This window comes from Cyprinodon variegatus, unplaced genomic scaffold (genome assembly GCF_000732505.1).
Source record: "Cyprinodon variegatus isolate N-32 unplaced genomic scaffold, C_variegatus-1.0 Scaffold564, whole genome shotgun sequence".
Classification (NCBI taxonomy): domain Eukaryota; kingdom Metazoa; phylum Chordata; class Actinopteri; order Cyprinodontiformes; family Cyprinodontidae; genus Cyprinodon; species Cyprinodon variegatus.
The window spans coordinates 243,908-267,519 of NW_015151017.1; the positions used below are offsets into that span (position 1 = coordinate 243,908).

The window sequence follows — 23,612 nt, forward strand, 5'->3', positions numbered from 1 at the left end:
ATGATGAAGCTAAAGCTTCTAGTCCCTCATAAATCTGCAGGAGGGATCTTATTTGACATATCAAAACACCACTCAAGCTTTTTGTCTGTTTTATACTGTGGAAACGCAGAAATAAACCATGCTGACAAGGACAATAAAAGCTGTCAAGTGTTATCGCTTGACAGACATTTCTTCTTCCAGAATGAGAGTTGGAGTCAGAGTCAGTCTTCTTTTCCCAAACATCCAAATGCCGGGTAGGACAACTAGTTTTAATAATAACTAGATTTACTTATGCTATACACAGTTTTTTTATGCAAAGTCTTGGTCATTTTAGGTTTATAAAAGTAAAGACANATTTACTTATGCTATACACAGTTTTTTTATGCAAAGTCTTGGTCATTTTAGGTTTATAAAAGTAAAGACACACTGATAATAGAAAAGGCAGTGGAAGTACATTAACTGAGCACATATGGACTAATTTCCACACACTGAAGTTACCCTACTCTTTTTAATTGGGCTCTCATAGCTCGACATAGGGTGTACTTCCTCTAATTAGCTATATCTATAGCGTTCGGGAGGGTGATGAAAGCATGCATGTGTAAAATCCTCTTTTGAACAAGAGCAAACTAACTAAGAGCTTTAATTTCACGCTAGGCTGCATTGTCCCATTCAGTGGGGTTACCCCCACAAAAAAAAGGAGCCTCTGAGAAAATAAGAGAAAAAACGGGTAAAAAAAAAAAAACACCAATGGGGAACTGAGGAGGGGGATGGAGACAGACAAAGAGAGACAAACAACAACAACAACAACTGAGGCTCATCCTCACACAATACAGATCTCCACCAACCGTTGCTCCTTCTTTTAAAGGGAGCTAATTGAGGAGGTGGTGAGGGTGGAGATGAAGGGGGAGTCTGTCTCAAGTAGCTATAAGAAATGAGCTGCAGTTTGTTTGCTCTTGCATCTTCCCATCCCTTGTTTCTTTATTGGTTCCTCACTTTTCCCACCATCTCATGTGTTTCTCCAGATACCCCACCCCCCTCCACAATGGTTTTAAAGTTGTATCTATATAGCTTTCAAGTCTTAAAGAGACAGCTCAGGATTTTTTTTTTTTTTACAGTTATAAGCTATTAATGTCTTACTTGCAAAAGATAACTTGTTCATTTTATGTTCAGATTAGATAGTGCCCAAATAGAATGCTATCAGTTCATAAAAGAGTTCGAGCACCTTACAGCAACTCCAGCCAAGCAGTTAATCCATTGGTCGGGTTTATGTACAAAATCCCTAAATATGTTAAACAACAAATGTGGTTTTTGGGTGACTAACTTTAGCGCATAGGTACTGACTTAAATATTTGCATTAATCAAAGTGAATAATATTGCTAAAAATCAATAAAAACCATTCATTTGGGCCAGAGAAAAACTATGCAAGTTATAAATGAAAAGTAGTTTTAAAATTACCTTTTTATTTGACCCTTTACGAATAAAACATCATGTGATCAGCAGAGTGAACCCTCAGTAGTTTAGCGGTGACACACCAATAGATCTATAGCCTATTTTCCTGAAATGACTTAAGGTCGGAAATTCCCACGCTGGACGGCAAATCTGACGTCAAGTGTGTCCTAACCTAGCAAACGATTGAAGCATTATATTCAAGATGGATTTTGTGGATATTCTGAAGCGACCAGGATCCAGCTCAACTCAGACACCAATGGCAACTCTATGTGCAGTAAAAAAATTACTAAAAAAAAAGAAAATTGTTAAGTACGAACTTGGGCTATAAGACCGTGCTGCAGTTCTGTGATTTGGCCATAGGTGGCAGTATCATCAGAAAACTCCATAATGCCTCTTTAATATTCAGTTCTGCTTTAAGAAAGTAAAGCTGTGGTGTATATTTTACTCCCTCTCAAGCTAGCTTCAGCTTCCAGGACCCGTCTAAACACAGGCCTAAGGCGGAATGAGAAATAGGGGCTGTAAGAAAACGTTCATATGATGAAGCTCTCTTAAAGCACCACAACACTTCTTGTAATAATTAAGTATATAATGCAAAGTGCTTTTTAGTTGATGAATTAGCATTACTTGTTCTTCTATATAGTTATTGTTTCCAGTGATGGAACTAAATATTACATTTATTATGTCGAGGAACTGTAATCTCTTTCCTTTCATCCAATGAGGGTAACCTACTGCAGTTAAGATACTGTCTGCTTTTAAACTGTTAACAGAACCTCTATTTAAACAACAGAAACACAACCTTTAATGTTCTACTTGTGGTATTGTTACACCAGATTAAAGACAAAGGTTTAAGGCTTGTATGTCTGTGGCTAGCTATATCTCAGGCCACCATAAGTCTGCCATTGGGGCTGCCTGCTTCCACTGGCCACAGATCAGCCGAAACCTAATCCACACTAGCAGGCAATGGATGATGGAGGGGAGACAGGGGGGGGGGGGCGGGCAATCCAGCCACACGAACACAAGCCCAACCATCCAGGGGACAGCCACCTATTACCCTGCAATGCCAACTGCCTCGGTGGAGCATGATGAATCCATTTTCTATGGGCAGTCAGGGAGGCTGCACAGATAAGGGATAAGCAAAGAGCCGCAGAGTTGGATTTACCCAACCTCTGAGGCAGATTCAAACACGCTCAGGCAGAGGAGGTCTGTCCAAACTCTGCTTCAAGGTTTAGCTTACAGAACTGCTCACAATACATTTTTCTCATGTTACGAATAAAATATGAAATCTGTGTTTGAACAGACAGAATTCAAATATTGTAGCCAAGTTTGTAAAGAATGAAGAGTCAATTCATGACTCCCAAATCAAGTTGATTATTTTTTTTCCTTTTTTTGAGCTCAAAATCCATTGAGTCAGTGTTCAGCTAATATTGACATGTGTGCTTCCCACATTCTCGCGCTCCTCTCCACCGTCGATGCCTACAAGCTCTCACTGTTGGCCAAAATGGTATAAGGTGGACCTGCTCCGCCTCCAGCAGAAAGGATGAATAAGTAAAAAGAACACCATGTACCCCCAGGTTCTGTCCACCACCCACCAGCTGCCTGTAGGCCTGCAGTCAACAGACCAGTTCATCCCAGCCTACTGTCCACTTTGCATTAAAGGTTATTCTCCTGCCTGTGTTGTGCGTATTAACTTGGAGTTAAAGGTGCTTGTGTGTACCTGTGAGTCCTTTGTGTGTTTGTGCATAGTGATGCTGGTGCAGGCCGGTATGTTACTAGATCGTGCATGCCCACCTCGGCTTACACCAGCACCGATGCTGTCACATCCATTCTCAGTGAAACCAGAACTGTGGGCTGATGCAAAAAAAAGGGTTGGGGAATACAAAACACATAAATAGCTGTGAACAGCTAAGTGATGGACTGCAGGCCTGGAAAGAGCTTACACTAAAATGTCAACACAAATTTCCCCCCAAAAAACAATAGAATTACCACAAAATTAAATCTAGTAGCCAGACTTTTTCCTTTTTTTTTTCTTAACAAAATCATTCCAACTCATTTCAGACATAGTTTACCTACAAAACGGCATATGATCAGTTTTCTATATCATATCAATCATTTTTGATCAAGATATAACCTAACCTGAAACAAAATCAATACACATTTCTACATGTTTTTATAAAATCCCACTTTCGTATGTTTTTACTCAAGCTTTGTGAGTATTTGACCTGTATGTATGAATGTTGAACCTATTTCAGGAATGATTTTGCAACAAGGATCAGCTTAAATCATCTACATACAGTCATAATGGCCAAAATACAGACCAAACAGAATTAGAAGGGGTGACGTATTTGTTGTGCATTAAATGATGAATAAAGCAATGTTAGGGATGGATTTACAGGACAGAACATCACAAAATACAATATTAAAACAGCATTAAAGAAAAATAACTGAGTACAAATTAAAAAAAAAAAAAAATGGGGACGCTCATAAGCAATATGTTGTCTAATGTCCTCTTATGATGTCACCAGTGACCTGCAGCTAAAACATGATTGAGATTATCCATTTTATATTTGCCAAATATTGATTTATAGTAAAATAGCAAGAGAGCGAATGAAACTGATTATCATATGGTGTTCTAAAGGTAAAAAAAAAAGTATAAACATTATGTTTGAGCAAGTTTCAAAAAATTTAGCTGTGAGCTTTAATAAATTGTCCTATTAGTAAAATCCTGCAGTGGTCATCAGTGTGAAATATTACAGAGTAATATTTGTATTGTCATCAAACATTAATATAATATATGCAGAAAACAACATCATTGATTTGGAGGGAAATATAAAAATAATCATTTAATTTAACCTGCATAGTATCTGAGATCCTAACAGATTTATTTTTTTTAATCTTCCTGTTAAAATGAAGGTGCTTTTTACCTCCTGATATAGGCTACTAACTGCAAAACTTCCACGGTTTTCTGTTGCTCTGGCTACAGTATAAGCTAGATTTCACCCTCATTCTTTTGCCAAACAGAAAGAATTTCAAGCACTCGCTTGATCTCAAAATTTGCAACACTTAGAGAGAGGAATATAATCGGACACGAAACGTTTACAGAGAGAATCCTGCGAGCAAATAAGAACTTTTGCGTGCAAACTGCAGTCTATTGCACATTGTTAAACATCAGCGAGTTTGCGGAAGACCTTCAGAAGTTGGCGACGCTCGCCAAGAAGCGGCGCAGTCCGCATTAAGGGCTCATCTCAACAGGATGAAAAGGGGATTTAACCGGAGTCTGGAATAATTGATTTCAAAACGCAGCACATAAAAGTTTTAATTAACGCATTAAAACTTCATGCAAGTGCACTTCCGTCGCACGGACATGAAACAGCGCCATAACCAGCCTCCTGGTGATGTTTGGCTGGAGCGCTTTTTGGCTGCTCGGGGTCCGTCAATCCTGCGTGGCCATTCCAACAAAGCTTTTTGCCCGCATTAATAATACATGTGTGATTGTTTGAGTCAGATTTGAATGTTTTTCTTTTGATTTGTAAATTATTTAGACAACTGCGAGCTCCACTGAATTCACTTGGTGTCGTTGCGCACCAGTCTATCCATCAACCTTGTGACGCAGGAAGCTGACAGCCATCTCAGCAAACTACAGGTTCGGGCTTATTTGAAATGAGCATCCCTGAAGCTCACACTCTGCATGATGTTATCCTAAGATCATAAAAATGTAAAATATATAAATCAGATATGATTGATGTCCATAAATCGATGTGCGCGTCTGTGCGCTCCTCAGAGGTTCTGTTGCCAGTTCATTCTAATTATTGGAAAGAGAAAGAAAGGGGAAACTCGATGCGGACTTCTGCTTCATACCAGTGGGTTCGGAAAATTATCTGCACTGAATATGCAGTGGAGCCGCTGGAGTTGTTTTACGGATCTCATCTGAAAATCTCTTTTTGACAAGCACGGAGAGGACAAGGGAAGCCAAGAAACGAGAGAAAAATCCAACCTGATGATGGCATCAGAGTTTGTTCTGGAAAGATGATCAGTAGGGATAATAATATGTGAAAAATCCCATGTTTCTGTGTATCTGTGCAGCTCAGAGGGCCCTGAAACAACACACACGGAGACGCACGGAGAAAGGAATCCGCGTGGTTTTTATTGGCTACTCTGTTTGAGGAAAAGGAATCACCGTGAAGGTCAAACACTAACATATCGTACATGTGCTCCTAAAGAAATCCCCCATATAAATTCGAAAAAAAAAAAAACTTTTATCAGGATCAATGCAAGAAGGCGCACCTCGGCAAGAAACAGAAGCGCTGTGGGCCGTGACCTGCTGGGGTCACAGGAAAAAAGCATATCTCCAAGATGATCAGCTGGGATTTCACAAAGCAAAAACAAGTAAAAGGAATTCTATATTTTTAAACAAAGTAAATATCCCTCATTATGTTACATAAAAAGTACAAATATAAATATATTTTTATGTAAGCCCCTTATAATGAGTGATACCACCAATTACATATAAAAAAATGATTAAAAAAAGAAAATCCAAAGAGTTACAGATGAATTAGATTTGAGCATTTTGGCACACAGGAGCGGCAGCCATAGCCTGTCTGAGGAGACGCGCAGTGAAGGGCGGCCTGAAGCTGCAGGCTCTCCCGCTCCTCCATTTCTCATCTGTTAACTCTGCAGTGACTGCGCGATATAAAATAAGCAAATGTGCATTTAAGGAACATATATTTAAGAATATATTTAGCCCTATGTCCGGTTCAACGCCCAAAGCAATGAGAGGAAAACATAAAAGGTCATCTGCAGCTTGACCTTTCAGTTTGGGGCTATGAGACAGAAAACAGTCCTTCTTGTTTTTTGGGGGTTGATATATGAAAAATGGGCTAATAATAACAAAAAAAAAATCGTTATTAATGAAAAAAGAAAGAAATCATGTCAAGAAGTGTATGAAACTATTAGGGCTGTAGAGCCTTAAACCCCTTTTCTACTGTTTGGAATGAACAGTTTGAGTGAAAACTCATAAATGGAAAGCAAATTACAGGGTTTTTCAGGTCATAAAAATTATAATTGCAGACCTATCACTTCTGTCTACTGAGTACCTACAGAAAATAAGGGCAAGGTAAAAATAAATAAATAAAATATATCCAAGCCAATAACGTTTTATATATCATTTTATAATTACAATATTATGTTTTTTCTTACTTTTTCTTACTTAATCATCTTATGCAAATTAATATGTTGACTGATTACACTAATGTTGCAATTTAAGAAGGAAAAATAAACCACTTTAGCCTTTTTTATGCTACCTCTCCCCTTGAAATCCATGTGTCTGATCACATATTAGATAATTAGATATTGCAGACGTAATATTGCTTCTTTAAATAATAACCACGCAGCGTGGAGTCGCAAGGCGCACGTGCCAGAGTTTATGCGTGAAAAGTTGCCTCTTTTTCTTTTTTTTTAAGCAGAAATATGGGGCCCGGATGAAAGCGGGTCTACAGTGACCCGAAAGGCCCCATACGGCCGATCCCAAAAAGTCTGGAAGTCAAAAAAAAAAAAAAAAACATATTGAAAAAATATATTAATTAAAACAGAACTCATAGTTTATTATTAGTTTGAGTTATCATAAAGTCGCTTTAACCCGAGAAGAGTTTGTAGGACAGCACCCCCTGCTTCCCCCTTTCCTCCAACCTCTAGTTTAATATAAAATAGATTTGGGAGAAGCGCCATTTTCTCTCCAAACCATGCGCAATGAGACGCGCAACTATAAGCCCGCTGGAGGAATGCCAGGAGAGAGAACCGACGCACAGACGGAGAGGAAAGTTAGACTCTGTCCGCTGAAAGAGAGCCGAGTTGGGAAGGAAAGAGGGGATAAAAGGTTCCTTAATACGCATCAAATGACAGGCAGCAGCAGCAGCACAACACTGTAACCGCACAGAATACAGTAGGAACAAGCCAGAGAGAGAGAGAGAGAGAGAGAGGACACCGGAAAACAGCAGCGCAACAAACGGACCGTTTCTTCCCGTTTTCTCTCTCATACCTGTGTCAAGCAGTAAGGGGAGTACATGGTGGAGCCTAGAGATGAAAACTGGAGAGGTTGATCACAAAGTTGGATGGAGGTTCGCTGCGGTGCCGCATTGCAAAGCCGCTGTGGCTCAGTCCAGGCTGTATAACCCCGCCTCGCTCTCAGTGAAAGCTCCGCACCAACTTTAGAGGAAAGTTTTTCTTTTTTTTCTCTCCCTCTCTCTGCTCCCTCCCTCCCTTGCTCTTTCGCTCTGACTCTCCCCCTCTCTGTCCCGCCGCTCCAACAGCCTCACACAATTTCACTTTTAATATGAAGTTTGTTCCTCTTTAGAAAGAAGCTGTCCAGGGCCGATCCAAAGTTGAATAAGGCCCAGGGAGATCTGAAGTTTCTGAGGGGGCTCTTCCTAAGAGCAACGTTTATAACCAGACTATGAACATTTAGGGAGAACTAACGGTTTACAGCTGATTGACTGATCTTTGTTTTTTATTGTTGGTTCACACTGTCCCCTCTATAAAAAAACACAGCCAGATCGTATCTTTAAAGTCACTTTTTTTAGTTTTCTGTAAAATCAATTATTCCACATTCAACTTCTCACCTATAAAATGTATCTTATTTGTTAATATATTTATTTTTCAGAAAAAAAATCTCCGATCAAGATAAAAATCCACCCGCATAAAATTAGGAATCCGAATATATGCACCTGGTGACATCACATAAGGCAGAGGGATACAGATCAGAGAATATGTATTTCTGTTGGGCTTTGTTTTTAGAATTGAATAAAATTCAACTTTATTCTCATTACACTCTCACACGTACAAAGCTATGAAATTCACTCTCTGCATCTCCTTTCTTTGCTCAGGGACCCAGAGTGGCAATCTGTGGGAGTTGGGCTTGAAATCAGAACTTTAAGTGCAATTACGGCTAAGCCACCACTCCCCCTTATGTATATTGATAACAATCTTTCAGGGCTTTCACTTCTGTTTATTAATATTATAACCTCAGCTACATTATATTGTTTTGCCGGTCTTGTTAACGACCCTAATACACACTGATTTCTTTTTTTTTTTACCAAACTGTGTTGTTAAAAAAAAAAGTGTAGTTTGCTTTTTAAAGAAAATAACTTCATCAAAGTTGTTTCCTTGTATTTGATCTATAAATGCAATCTGATTAGCTTAGTTATTGCACCTGTTATGATGCTTTGAACCCAAAATATGCACAAAGCAATTATCCTTTTTTTCTTCAGACTTCTCTTATAAAAGTGTCTTTTAAAACCCTGCCAAGGATGCACCTATGTTTTTATTAATGGTGTATACTTGTTTGTGCAGAAATACTCCACTTTTCTTTGATGCAAAATGACAGAAAATGAGCATAATACTAATAAAATATCATTAACCCGAGTCTGTCTGCATATTTAACTTCTTTTTTTCAAGCTTTTGCTTTCCCTGATATTAAAACTTTAAATCTTTAAACCTGAGCAGTATTTCTGGTCTGTCTTGCTAACACTGTCCTTAAAATTGCTTTCCTTTTCATAGTTCTCTCTTTTTTTTTCTCGCTTTAGTATCCTTTGCTGTTGCAAAGAATGCAGAAGCAAACCCAGCAATGACCAAAATAGGCACCAAAAAAATGTTTTAAATTTACAGCTCAGATTCTGTGGTCTTTTGTCAGCCCATAATCTGCTGGAAGGGGCCCCTGAGCTCTGTGTCCTAAACGTGAAGGTTCACTATACACTGAAGGCAGTGTGTGCAGTGTAGGGCGCTTCTGTACGAGGCATCATCTTAAATGAGGCGGTTTTAATTGTTTGCGTTTTACGAGGTGTTGAAACCTGAAGCCCTTTTCTTTTTTTTTTGGAAGAGGATTCTCTTAACCTCTATTTTTTTAAGTGAGGAGCTCTTCTTCTGGAACATAAATGTTGTGTGAAATATTTTAATATGGGAGTTGGGATTATGTCTAAGTGCCAATATGAGAAGAACTAAACAAATCTAGATTTTGTGGATCTTTTTTCTCTGTTTATTTATTTTACTTCAGAAATTTCTGAAAAAATACAATTTTTGAGGGTTGCCACCTAATGGTGAGTTTTTCCTGTTTTTATAAAATATTTTTTTATTTGAAGACTGTTATTTAATAATGAAGGTAAATGTCTACCATCCCAAAAACATATTTCAGAGATGCCTCTAGTGACATAGCATAAAGACAAACACAATGAACCAGAGATCCTCCGAAGATATCTACTCTTCTCAGTTCAGTAATTGGATCCAACTTTCATAGCAGCAGTAGTATGTTGGGGCTATATTGGAAAATACGACTGATTTTGTGTATTGTGATGTAATCGACCCAAATAAACACAAATCATAAGTAGCAGCTTCTTTGTTCAATAAGCATTTGGAAAACCTTGCACTTTCTCAGAGAATAAGAACCTTCTTGGTGATTTTAACTCGACATTAGCGAATAAAAACATTTACCATCTTTAACTAACTCTACAATATTTTCCAGGTTTCATTGTATAAATAAAGAGATATAGTACCCTGAACTCCGGCAACCTAACCTCATATTGTGTGTCCTATTGTATGGAAGCAAATGCACTCTGTTTCTAATCAGGCTTGGCTCTATCCTCGCCCGCTCCCTGCTACTCAGTCTAATCAAACTCATATATGCAGGCAAACTGCCTGCAATTATACATAAGCCCCTGCTCCATATGTGTGTGCGTGAAAGAGTGCGTGTGAAAGAGTGTGTGTATGCCTAAGTTGGAATACATTTTCTCCATGCAAATACGTCCGTGAGTGTGTTTAAGTTGTGTAAAAGGGTGCGGTTTTAGGGGCTGAAGTCACCCCGCTGCTCTAATGCCAAGATTTTGGGGGTGGGGTGTGGGGAAGAAGGGATACGAAGCAGTGCAGCTTTACGAGACCTCAGCCTATGTACGATACTTAAGAGACACCACAAAAAAAGTAAAAAAAAAACAACAAAAAAAAGAAAAACAGGCGTATCAAGTACAGAACACAAGGTACGCGTACACCCGCGCCTAGAGTTCTTACATGGGCACAAACGTCTGCTGGTCAAAGACGCGTTGGCACAAACAACCAGGGAAAGGAGAAGATTGAGGAGAAAAAAGAGGAGTAAAATGCAAAATAAATGTGAAAGAAAGTAAAGCATTTGGAGGTGCAGTGTTCCCTTGCCAGAGTCTCTCCTCTTTCCAAACCACACCCCACCACGGCACAGGCCCAAACCCAAAGTCTTTGTGTGCTCTCCTTCGTTTTCCCTCCTCTTTTCGCTCACCGTCTACCCCTTTCTCCCTTTTCTCAGTGCTTCTCTTTTGCAAGGTTTTTCTCCCTTTTTTGTTTTCTAATCTTTTGCATCTTTCTTTAGTTGGCTTCTCCATCGAACAAACCGCCCCTTTCAGCTGTCCAACTTCGCCGGCTGCCTGTGTTGCCATCTTGAGTCGGCCATTAAGTGTCCATCCCAATAACAAGACTACTATTGCAACCACTGGCGCAGCAGAAACCCAGCGCCCGCTGTTTGCTTTCCAAGCAGCCCCCATCAGCCTGTGATCAAACAGGGAGTCTGAACATCACCTATGAAAGCCTCTCGCATGCGCACAGATCTAGTGGTTTTCGAGCTGTTAAAGAGCACATGAGAAAACCATATGGTCCTGTCTAAAGTTAGCATGTTATGGTTTCCCGTTGACACGCGGCGCTGCCCATATACTTGCTATTTCCCATCGCCTGTGGCTAGGCCATTAAATATTGAAAGTGATGTAGCATACTGATGCAGCCATTAGCATGCTAAATGTGTGAGACAGGTGGTTGAGGTCGCCTTTTCTTAAAAGGCAGGAAATATGTGAGTGGAAAATGTGTGTAACTGTGCCCATTTACTTTGCAGTACAGTGTAAATATTGTTTGAATAAGCTGTTTATATATATGCTTTGGGAAGGGGAGCACACAAAGTCAAATTTATACAGACATGCATGTGCAGTTTTAAGAGAAATGGCTTACAGGCCAGTGTGACTTAAAGAAGCGTATGATATCCAGCATGGATCCCACTGACTGCACGGATCTGTTTCCAATCTGAGCGTGTGCGCGAAGCAATGTGTCACGCCTGCTGCTTTTCATGTGTTTACTGTGTTTAATAGCCGCTTGAACGTTATACTCGGTGTGGTTTGGATTACTGTGTTTGCATTCGGCTGGGAGAAAGAGTGGGAGAAAAAATGTATAGATTTATTTTCCTAGTCTGATGTCATCACGTCTTAATTTCAGCTTAAAAAAAACAAACTAAGTAGGAACATGTCAGATTGGAGCACGCAGGCCGAAGGAGCAGGTTTCCAGCTGTCGCACGTTAACCTGAAAAGCAGAGTTTTTACAGACATGTAAAAAGAGGACTACATGTGGTGTGTGCCACACGGAGCGTGTCCGGCAGAAATAAAAAAATTATGTTAAATCTGGCTTCAAACAGAGATTTTTTTCCCTTCTTTTTTTTGTCTTTAGCTAAGTATTTTCAGCTTCTTTTGCGGAGTTGAATTTTAGCACAATTTAAGTGGAATGTGTTGGGGGATTTAATGAGAAGACAAAAAAGATATGAAGAAGATAAAACAATGGAAGTAAAATGTGAATTTAATTCGGGAAGATGCTAAGAAGGATGCTTTGATGTGTTGATGAAGTGGAAATCTTATCCAATTCCCAGATACTTAATCTCTGTTATCATCTGGTTGGTTTGAAAATAAAAAGATAAATGAAATTGGTTTTTTAAAATGTGTGTGTTTATACCCTGTATGTGTCCGACACAAGGAAACATTCAGGCATCCCTGGGCCTCTTGGATCGTCGTTCACCAGGTAAGTGTCAGTAGCCTGAAAAACAATGACACACATAGTAGCAAATTAGAGAGAGATGTTCTTATTACACATTAATTCTTTTACACACGGTTCTTCTTCTTAGATTTGATCATATATATAATATATATTTGTTCATTTAAAAAAATAGTGTTTGTTTGTTTTTTATTTCTTTCCCAATTGGCACTGAGCCTTAAGCAATTATCAGTTTTAAACAGTTGCTTTCTGATTTTATGGACACTCTAATGAAGATATGTACAAAGGAAAATTCAAACTTCAACCTTTAATTTAACGGTTGTTTATATAGCTGTTTGTTTATTTATTGATACTACTTTTTACCAACAACAATTTCCATAATAGTGCCATATTTTACACTTTACTAACTATTCATACTGTCTGATCAGAGTGTTGAGTAGATTAATGTTCTCTGAGTTAATAATGGTGCTACAAATGTAAACCGGAGGCTAATTTCTCATAGAAACTCTGAAAATAGGAAAGAAAACAGAAAATGCCATTCAATTTAGGTAGACACTAAACTGGCAAAACAAAACAACATAATCAAAACACATCTGTATTTGCAATTAAACCCCTGGTAACACATTTCCTGACAGGTTAAATGAAAAAAAAATACTGAGAAACATTTTTAGTCGACCAGAGTGTTGGAGATGCTTTTTCAATGACAGAGTGTAAAAGACATCAAAGCACAAAGGGACTGTTCAAAGTGGTTAATACAATATTACCTTTGGGTTGGACAGAGTAAGTGTTTAGCACATTAATTGAAAGCAATCACAACGAGAAGCTATGTTGATTTTTCCACCATGCAGGTAAAAAGAAGTCAATTTAAAGGAATGTATCACATTTCTAAGGTGAAAGATTATGCTGTGAAAAAAAGGATGTTTGTTTTAGGCGTTATACACACAAATGTAAACCACCTAATAACAAATTGCACGTAATTAAGGAATATGATTTTATACTGAAAGAAAACAGTGTGATCAAACATTTGATGTCGTTTTTCTTTCTCACAAATATGTTTTTCTCATTATAATAATAATGAAGATATAATAGTTATCCTCTCTCTAGAGAGGCTCTACAATCCACAGTCCAAATACAAATGTGTATGCATGCATATGTGTGTAGGTGTGCATTCAGGGAGCTTCATTTGTATTCTAAGACAAGCAGGCAGGCGGACAGGCAGGGTTCTGGCAGGGCCCGGAGCTGTGAAATAGGCTCTCCTTGCATTTCTGCCGTTGATTGGATCAAGCTATCCCCACTCTACTTAGCCAAAGGGAGCACAAATCCCACAGCCGCTCCGGCGTTCTGTGAAATCCTATTTCATTTCACAACTTTAACGGATAAAAAAGCGTGCACACCCGCTTGTGCCAGCCCAAGACCCCATGCAGCATTCATTTAGCGAAGAAGAGCAGGGAGGAGACGTCTAATGTGCCTGTGTTGAGATGCACACATACATATACCCCCCTTTCCCTGGAAATATAATCTCCCATATATGTTTTTTTTTTAAACATGTGCTACTTGCCTTGCACACAAACACACGGCAATGCTTGCAAGCTACCACCAGTGCACACGTGCATGCCACTTACGCAGACACACAGACACAAACCCCATAATAAGAGCCAGACGTTGGCAGACCACACAGCCCTGAGTTGTGGTGAAAACAAAGGCTATTCATATCCTTCGCAATGAGAGGTCTGTACAGCTCACTCTCCATCTCCCCCTCTACCCCGGCCCTCCCCTCGGCTTTTTATTACAGATAATCTGCACTCGCAAACCTCCCATTTTTCTGCAATTGTGCGATTTCTAATCATCTTTATTAGTCCATAAACATGATTCTTTTCTTTTTTTTTGTTTTCGTCCAGCTTTTATTGAGGAGGCCCTGGGCTCCTTGAGGGGACAACACAGCGCCTATTGTTGAGTTTCACGATGTTGATGGAGCTAGGAACAGCGTGAGAGCGAGAGGCCTGCTGATAAGGCAGCAAAGCATTATGGGAATGAGGTAGCGGAGTTCTTCTTATGTACTTTTACGTGCTAATATACAACACTGAATACAAGCATGAAAGGCAAACACCCTGTCTGCCAGGAAACACATGTGTGTTAATGAAACGAGGTATCTGATTGGCTGGCAGCCCCATTAATGGCCTGGATCCACGGCACCTGCACAGGGGTCCACACCATCCTGAGCCTTCTGATAACCGGCAATGCATCAGGTGTGCTGGAGCCCCTGTGATTGGCTGCGGCCAGCCAGAAACAGAGTCAGGTGCTGAAGCAGGCCTCCTCTCATTGGTTTGGCCATGTCCAAATGAGCTGAGTGGGAAAGAGCTGTTTTCACTGGCGTAGAACTGCCTCATTCTGCTAGTGAAAGGGAGTCTGGCCTGATGGCATCACGACAACAGCGAGTGTGCAAGGAAACATAATGAAGTATCGGAGCAAATAATTGCAGTGATGCAGACTTAATTTCTGCCAGTTTTAAATTCACAGTTCAGGATTTTTGAAGTAAGGTTATCAAATAGTGATAAACAGCTAATATCATGCTGCAGATGACAATATATTTATTTATTAAATACACTTAAGACACTGAAGTTAACAGGTAATTTGTGATGGACTGAGAAAAAATGGACTTCTACAGTTTTAAAACGACAGAAATCTAAAAACCATTTTAAAGAATTATGGAAAAACTATCATGATCGATTAAACCGTTGGGACATTTTCACTGGGTCATCTTATTTATCTTGTTAACAGAAACAAAAAAAGGGGAAGACACTGAGAAACCAATGATATTGTGCGAAACAGATCAAGAAAAAAGGAAAATGAATAAAAAAGTAAGTTGTAATATAGGTTGTTGCTCTGACAGTAAATACTTTACATACCCCATTCTCATTATGCAGGAAGATCATTTACACCTTCATTGTAAATAAACTAAAATAAAAATGGTAAAATATAGTTGCATGAATTAGCTTTTGTAATAACTATTCAGTTTTTGAGACTAGAGTCTTTTAAAGATGTTTGCAGCTGCTTTAGCTTTTAGTCCCTCTCTGACTAGATGCTAGAGCTAGCATCTGGTTCCAGCAAATCTAGACTTATATTCAGTTTGGAAGTCAGGAGAATTATCTCTTGCAGGTAGCTTTGCCTTTTACCTCCATGTTTTATTGAAAATAATCCTTGTATTAACGGCACAATGCAAGTACCTCGACCATTTAAAGGTTTGTATAACTAATATCTAGAATAGAATTCAACTTTATTGTCATTACATTATCACAAGTACAGAGCAACAAAATTCCCTCTTTGCATTTAACCCATCCCCTTGGGGATCAGTGGGATGCTGTTGTGCGGTGCCTGGGGAGCAGTGTGGGGTTAAAGGTCTAGCTCAGGGACCCAGAATGGTAGTCCGTGGGAGTTGGGCTAGAACTCAGAACCTCTGGGATCCAGGCGCAATGCCCTAACCACTGGGCCGCCACTCTATCACAAACTGCTCTGAGGATTTTTAAGTAGGATCATTTTAGGACTACCCTTATCTAGGAAGCCATTAGCTACAATTGCAATTTTCTTTTCTAGTGTTTTACAATAAATGATGGGGTCTTGTCTGCAGCCTCCATTAATATTGACAAAAAATCTCTAGCATTGCTATACATCTATTTGCTATTCATCTGGACCCGTATCCTTTAGGAGAAGAAAATACAGATATTTTAAATGGTTCATCTCTTGTTTAACAAAACAAAGACAGAATCATCCAAACCTGAGAACCTGACAGCCTATAGTTTATAGACTGTTAAAATACATGCTTATTTGAATATAAGCATCTGACTATGATATTATTATATTATTACTATGATATTTTTAAATTAGTAAAGTTTTAGGTTGATATTCCTCTTTAGTCTTGATATTGTTTGAACAAGATTCAGGCTGAATGAATGAAAAAGGAAAACAACTAGATAGTTATCTACTGCCGGTAAGATATTAACTGCTAATAACCTGATAACAGAATGTTCATTCAAAAATCCTCTGTATGTAGAGCTTTAGAGCAGAAAGACAAAATAAAATAACCCCCCAAAAAATCATCTCATTGTGAATAACAGATCATTTGCTCTCATTCCATATTAACCAACTGACAAAGAGCAGTTTACATGCCCTCTTTATGTTGTCAGCCAAAGAAACAGGTGCTGATGAACCTCAATCCCATTGTGCAACAGTGAATGACACGGAGCTAATGAATAGACTAAGCTCTGTACCTGCCACTGGGGAGGCCAGAACATACTGACGTTCCTTTGTAGTAAACCCTTCAAAAAAAAACAACAAAAAAAACAACAACAAAAAAACAACAAAAACTCTGGGGCCCCAAGCAGACTCTCTCTCCTGCAGCAGTGTATGAATTATATATTGTACTGTATATATAGAGCATATGCCCAGCCCATATGGCCAGCCCAGAGCGAAAAAATCTCAAAGCCCTCCTTAATTAACATTTTAGAGGGAAGATTCGGAGGCGGGAGATTGAGTCAGTGACCTATTTGGAGTCCATCATCGCCCAATGCAAATGTGCTAATTGAGACAGATTTTCCGACTTAGCAAATATGTTGAGTAGAGAGAAGATACTTTGGAGGATTTCATCTTTTTTTTTTCTTTGCTGTTGTTTTTCCTTGCAAGCCATCTGATCTAAGGTAGGGGTACATAAGATGTGTTTTTAGCTGCTTCCTTCCGACAAAAGAAGACACCTCTCTTTCACTTTCTCCCCCTTTATTTCACTAAGTCCTTCTTGGCCCGTTCCTCTATCCGTCTTTTCGTCTCTCTCTCTCGATGGATGTGTTGACGACCATATGGCCAAATTCTTTGGAGGTGAGATCTCCGAAACCTGCTCAGACTCTCACATTTACGCACATGCACACACGCTCCACACAGTTTTGTGTAGGAAGCCTCTCATGGTGGAATTTGTTCTCACATGGCTCCATTTTAAAGCAAGAGAATGGCAGCACATCAGTGATTCTGCAGCTCAGAAAGCGCAGCACTAACACACCTCAGACTGGACCGTACTTCTGCGATTATTATTTGCGTCTTCGGTCGGGGGATCTTTTTAAAATCTAATTTTTACCTATAAATGAATGTTTTTAATGTCAAGATCTGGTCATTGACAATACCAGTGCCAAGTTTAGACGCCGGATGAAAATTGGGGGTGATGAGGGGGGGGAAAGAGAGAGGGAGAGACGGTCCAGCCAACCTGCATGAGATGGCAGCCACTTCAAAGACTCCAGGCCGCACCGGCGATCTGTTCCACAGTGTCTGAGGACTGTATGAAAGGCAGAAATGGCCGCCGTGTGAGTCCTTGCCAAAGCTACCTCAGGGAGAAATGTTGGAAAAATACATTTTTTTTTTACACAACTATACTCTGGGGATGGTGAGGGTTTGACAAAATGGGAAAACAATAGTAGACATAAGAGGTAAGAATAGATTGATGGCTGAGGAGAGTGGGGGCTAATTATTTCACTCCGCTTCTTGGTCCTGAAGGTTTAGCAGGACCAAAAGTGGAGCCAAGACGAAGTAATGATGAGCGTGACGCCAAACTCCGCTGTTGTTTTCATAAAAAGCTAGTGAAATAAATACTGCAAGGCTTTGGGTGGGGGGTTGCTACATGAATTTCACCCTTAGTTGTCTCCTTCTCTTGACCAGTTGGTATGAATGTATCTATAGCAATAAAGCAAACAAACTACATTTAACCCATGGTGTAAAAGTCTGAATTCATTTATTTTGGTAAATCGAATTCATTAACTCTGATTTCAGTTTAACTATAGAAACGATTTCTAACAACTCTCATCTCTAGGCACTTCACAAGTCAGATCCAAAAGAGATACATATTCACATCATATAAATAGCTTCAATTTTTTAATTATTTCAATTATCTAAGGGAGCCCGGGTCAGTACATCCGGTCACCATCATACAGGACTATCTGCCAAGGATTTGAGAAAAGTAAGAAGGCACCAAAAAAGGTTCCTTACCTGCTAATAAACAGCTAAAACAGGCTTCCTTAAATAAATAAACTTTTTAAAAAAATCTAAATAACCATTGATATGATTCTTCTGATTTTATGGCAAACAAAAGGAGCTGCAATGTCATTTTTACTGTTTTAGAGTTAATTTGGCTTCATCTGATTACTAGCAAGTTTGCCTTAGCATTAGCACTATTGTAGACAATTTAAAACCGGAAACCCTTTATATAAAGAGTAAAATCATGGACACCTATTCTATTAGTTAGCAATGACTGGCTCAGTACAGTAGCTAGTAGATGCTTTGATTTTAGCTAAATCTGTTGCTGACTAAAGTGCAATCCAAACTCTAAAAAACCTATGTAAACAGTGCAGCATGTAAACCTTTTTCTTGACAACCACAGTTACGATGTGTCAGAGTTTCAAAGCTTTGCTTTTTAGCAAGTGTTATAGTCAAATCCTGTTCAAAAGGTGTTTTTTTTTAACTATAAAAACATTAGTTAATGTTGTTGGAATTCAGCAATGCATAAACATTAAATTAAAAATAAATGGTGATTTTGAATTTAAAAGTTAAGTGGCAAGTACTTAACACTGTCCGGTATTATTATTATTATATTTTGTATATATTTTTTAAGGTTGATCTGATGAAAATCAAGCTTAGAAAATGCTCTTGGGTTTTCACAAAGAACTTAAACTGTTTCTTAAACCAAACAAGACCACATCGACTTATCAAGTTCAGGTTTGGCTGGTTAAAATATTTTGATTTTGAACTAGATAACACAGTCCACTTTTCTTAAAAGGCTGGGGAATATCCCTTTAGTGGAAATAGGAAGTAACAAATCAAATTCAAACTTCAGCAACAGTCTTGTTTTCTTCCTCCATACCATAACTATCTGATAAGGTTTGTAAGGGGTGGCTCATGCCGTCACTGTTAGATTAGCAGCTTGGCTCATGAACCTTGTAACACCACTGGTTGAAGGTCTAGGGTGAGATCCAAGAGGCCTAACTGTGCTGGACAGCAGTGCATGAAAACACACTGATGACTTAAGTCAGAAATAAGGTGAGGTGCAGTGAAGCTGTTCATGTGATAGCATGAACATTAGCAGCCCTGTCTTCATTGAAAAAGTTCACTCACCGAAACTGTTCCAAAGAAACAAGAGGAGATACTCACACTGCCACACACTCCAATACTCACTTGTCCTGGCGGCTTGCCTGCCAACTACTGATCTCACTCGACAGGATAGGCTCTGAACTGTGGCTTGTTGATAATACAACACCAATTGTAACTGATCTACCAAGACAGCAACGTTTCACTGCCGTACTGCTTGCACCGTGCACCTTCTCTGTGGATCCAGTTACCAAATGCCATGGACACCGCTTTTCCTCCATGGATCCTCATTATCTTTCTTTCTTTCTCTTAATAGCCAAACCACACTCAGTAACATGCTGCATCGCCTTAGTGAATTTAACAGCGAGGTTTTGGTTAGTACAATCATTCCTTTGTGTCCCAAAGCATCTGATCCCTGGAGGGATTTTATTGTGGTTATGGTTCGAATATAGTAGAGTTCACCACAATCAGACAGCAAATAATCATAATATATCACAATTCAAACACCCTAAATATAGCAGTGGATTGAAGTTATTTCAGACTTTTCACTCTTCACCTCCTTATATCTCCAATAATGCTTTGGCAATCTTAACACAGAAAGATTCACACCTGTCTTCCCGCTTGGCACAATTTAGTTTCTTTGCTTTTTCTTGACTGACAAGTTGTGCTGTTGGCAGGTTTGCTCTAAAACAACCACAATGCAAATGACTGGGAAATCTTTGGCCAGCAAAGAAAACAAAAACAGGTTCTTCATAAGCGTCAGTGCCAGTTATAAACTATTGTCTTCCAGGTGAGCTGCAGAAAAGACTGACTAGCTGACATTAGAACTGTGTATGACACTTGACATTTAGAGGCTCTGTCTATGTTTGTACTGCAGTGACTATAGGAGCTCCAGGCGAATGGAACTGATAAATTATTTTTTCTTTTACCTCTGCAAAACAAAGTAAATGCTGACTTTAACAAATGAGCTATTAATGCAAACACAGTTTCTCCAAAACTCCTGGTTCTGATTAACAACATTGTCAACACTGCAAAGATTTAATGATATTGATGACATAAATTGAAAATAGATTTTTACACAATTTGCATGCTCTATAAATTTTTTAAATATATTTTCATATTATATTTTTTTATTACCATAATTTATGTTTTATTGTTCTATATTACTTTGATAATTTAGATTTCATTTCATCTGTAAGTGTATATTCAAACTGTTTCTTAAATATAATAATAATTATTCTTTTCATTAATGCATTATAAAACAAGAGAGCATCACATTCACATTTTTTGTAGAATGTGTAACTTCTTGCATTTTTTTTCTGCAGACAAATTTAAATACTTTCACCTGCAACTTTATTACAGAAACCTGGAACAGACACTTCAGATATTTCATAAATATGTGCAAAAAAAAAAAAATAACAATAATAATTTTTTTTTCCCATCATCATCTAACATTTTGATGCAGTAGCAAAAAAAAAAAAAGGAATTATGAATAAATGTGTTTAAATACTTTATGTTTGGCATTTGATAGAGGTTTAAATACGCCTAAATAAATAAATAAATAAATTTAAATATAGATAAATAAATATGCATTTTATTATTTAGTTAAAATCCTTCCCCTCCCTGAGGGAATCTATAGATTTTTTTTAGTGCAAAAGCTTTATTCTGGTTGCTGAAAAATCCAGTGGCACAATTATACAATCAAATATCAGCTTGCAGCTTACAGGAAAAACAGGGGCAGTAAAAGCAATCTGGGATTTTAAAGCTTATACTTCATCCATTTTTAAGAAGATTTTATTGTTATCGTTATGAGATTTATCCCTTTAAATGCTGTTGGGCTTAAGGAGATAATTCACTTTTTAAAAGATCCGATTTTCAGATCAATGTTAAAGAGACACCGCAGGTCCTGCTGTCGCGCTCCCCATCATCTGACAGTCCTATATGTGGCATCTCACCCACACACACCCCCTTTGCTCAAGAGTCTGCAGGCACGGAGTTACAGCGAGCAGGAATGAAAAGGAGGGAAAAGAGGCGCACTGAATAAACGCGCAAATGGAGATGACCTCGGCTCTTTGCGGAAAAGCAGATGATCACAGTAACGGCGTGGAGCTGATCCATTTCTGTTTTATTCTGTTTGATCAGAGAAGCTTCAGTAAATAACAGCACCGGGTTTTAAATTTAAATGTCACACCGTGGACTTTAGTGCAAGATCAATAAAGCGACATTTTAATACAGTTTGTCACCTATTGAAAAACATGTTACATAAAGTTTCCCTGTTTGATTTCCTATTTTATTCTGACTAATTATTTCAGATATATCCTCCTTAAACCAGGGTTCCGCAAGCCTGTGATTTTAGTGACATCAAAAGGAATAAAGGATATGATTGCATTTTTATTAAGAAACTTATTTAAATGTATTCCCTTTTTGATTATTTTAAATTTAAATAAACTTCCATTTTCAAAGATGTTCACTTCTGTCATATTTACATTAAGCCTCTTGAAGTGTTTTTTTTTCTTTATCAGGTTTAGCAAGTGTTTACTGCAGGCTGGCTTAGGTTAACTGTGAGTTAAGTTTAAATAGCTATAGTAAGTTTTATTGCAAAAGACAGAGTTGCATTTCTGCAAGGCTGCAAATTGCATCTGATAATTACAATATATTCTAAACCTTGATAAAAAAAAATGTAAATCGATGTGAACTCTGATGATTTTGTATCTATTAGATAGTCATAAACGCAGACACACACACACCCACACTGCTGCAGCTACAGTCACCTTAGCACACTGAGGATTGCTCTGATCATTCACTGTAATGATATTCAGTGACCTTCAATCAAACAGAATCCCGGTTTTGTTTACATTCAGCCTTCCTTACGCTATAGAGACAAACAGAAAGGAACTATTAGGTTTCCAAAGCACGTACCATTATAGCGCGGGGAGATGTGCCAACCCTCTCAATGCCCCATTTTCCTTTAAAAGTTCAGCGTCCAAAAAAAAAAAAAAAAAAAAAAAAAAAAAAACTAAGTGAGAGAGAGAGGGAGCTGAGGGAGGGCGACTTCTTCTCTGCGTTGTTGCCGGAAGCAAAACAATAAAAACAAGACCTTTAAAGAAGTCGGACTTAGGCCCAGATGAAGGAAAAAAGTGGGTCCACTCTGAAGAAGACTGGTTGGAAACAGGACAGCAGCAGCTCCGGTCCTCCCTCCGTCCTATCGCTGTTTGGCGTCAGATGCACCCATGTCCTGCAGGAGGAAGTCGGGGAGACGTGCGCGTCAAAGTCCCGATGAACTTGTCCAGATTGGAAGCCGTTTAAAAAAAAAAAAAAAAAAATCCCAGAAATGATCTTAATATTACGATCAAATGAATGGACAGGAGGGGTGACAAAAGTAAGTTTTTTTTCTCTTATGCTTTCATGAAACAGCCTTTGCAGCCGAGCAGCCTCCGCGTCCAAAACGCGTCCAAAAAGCAGCGCGCCCGATCGCTTTTACCGTCGTATATCTTTCTCTTTCGCTCTCTCTCTCTCCCTCTCTCCCTCCCTCTCTCTCTCTCGATCCACTCTCTCTCTCACACGCGCACACACACATATATAGATACACACAAACCGGGGGTGGGTGGAGGGGGGGGGGACACCCTCACCACCTCCTCCTCCTTGAGGCGCACGCAGCGCGCGTTGTGCCGGTAGCGGAATGCCGGCGGAGCTGCGGCGCGCCGCTCGGTCTGCTCCCGGGCTGCAGCGGGGATCGGTGCGGGAAGGGGAAGCGCTCCGGCTGCGATCAAACAGCACACCTCACCAGCGTGTATAATCAGAATGTGGCAGGGCTGCTTTAGATGGTTGTTTACAGTAAGCCGCCTCGGAATGGGGAGTTTTTGGGTGAATTATTAATAAAGCGAGTGGTGCGCAGGCTGTCGCGGGAAGAGCGCAGCGACCAGGCGGAGCAGCTGGGGCTTTAGGAGCATTAGGAGCACCAGGGGCTAAATCACGGACTGCAGGAAGAGAAGGGGAGGGGGGGATTATTACAGGCTGCACTGGCTCCCGCACATTCCCTCAACTTACTTTGCTTACCGTACTTTACTGCAGAGATGAAGCAAAGGAGAGTTCAACGCGTTGTTTTAGTTAGAACAGGGACCAGAGCACAAAACTGTGCGTCTTTGTTTGTTTTCAGGGGGAATAGCCCTGTTTTCTGTTTTCTGAAGGCGCAGAGTTCCTGAGGTCAAATACATTCTGATGGGATCTTAATCAGACTTTTGATTGGGCAACGCTAAGCT

The 23,612-nt window shown here is 39.2% G+C and overlaps 1 protein-coding gene across 11 annotated transcripts in view; it reads right to left on the bottom strand.

The window, feature by feature from the left end:
- LOC107095699 (nuclear factor 1 X-type-like) overlaps nucleotides 1–22,887 on the bottom strand; it is a 127,304-nt gene extending 104,417 nt beyond the window's left edge. For 2 of the 11 annotated variants that reach the window (XM_015391933.1, XM_015391922.1), the window contains exons 1-2: nucleotides 22,273–22,883; nucleotides 12,199–12,279 (exon numbers count right to left, since the gene is read on the bottom strand). In XM_015391933.1, coding sequence (XP_015247419.1) covers nucleotides 12,199–12,279; nucleotides 22,273–22,275 — 84 coding nt within the window. In that variant the 5' untranslated portion in view covers nucleotides 22,276–22,883. Of the gene's footprint in view, nucleotides 1–7,459; nucleotides 7,622–12,198; nucleotides 12,280–22,272 lie in introns of those variants that run through there. The other 9 variants (XM_015391932.1, XM_015391931.1, XM_015391928.1 and 6 more) reach the window with 8 other exon arrangements.
- Nucleotides 22,888–23,612: the final 725 nt, after the last annotated feature.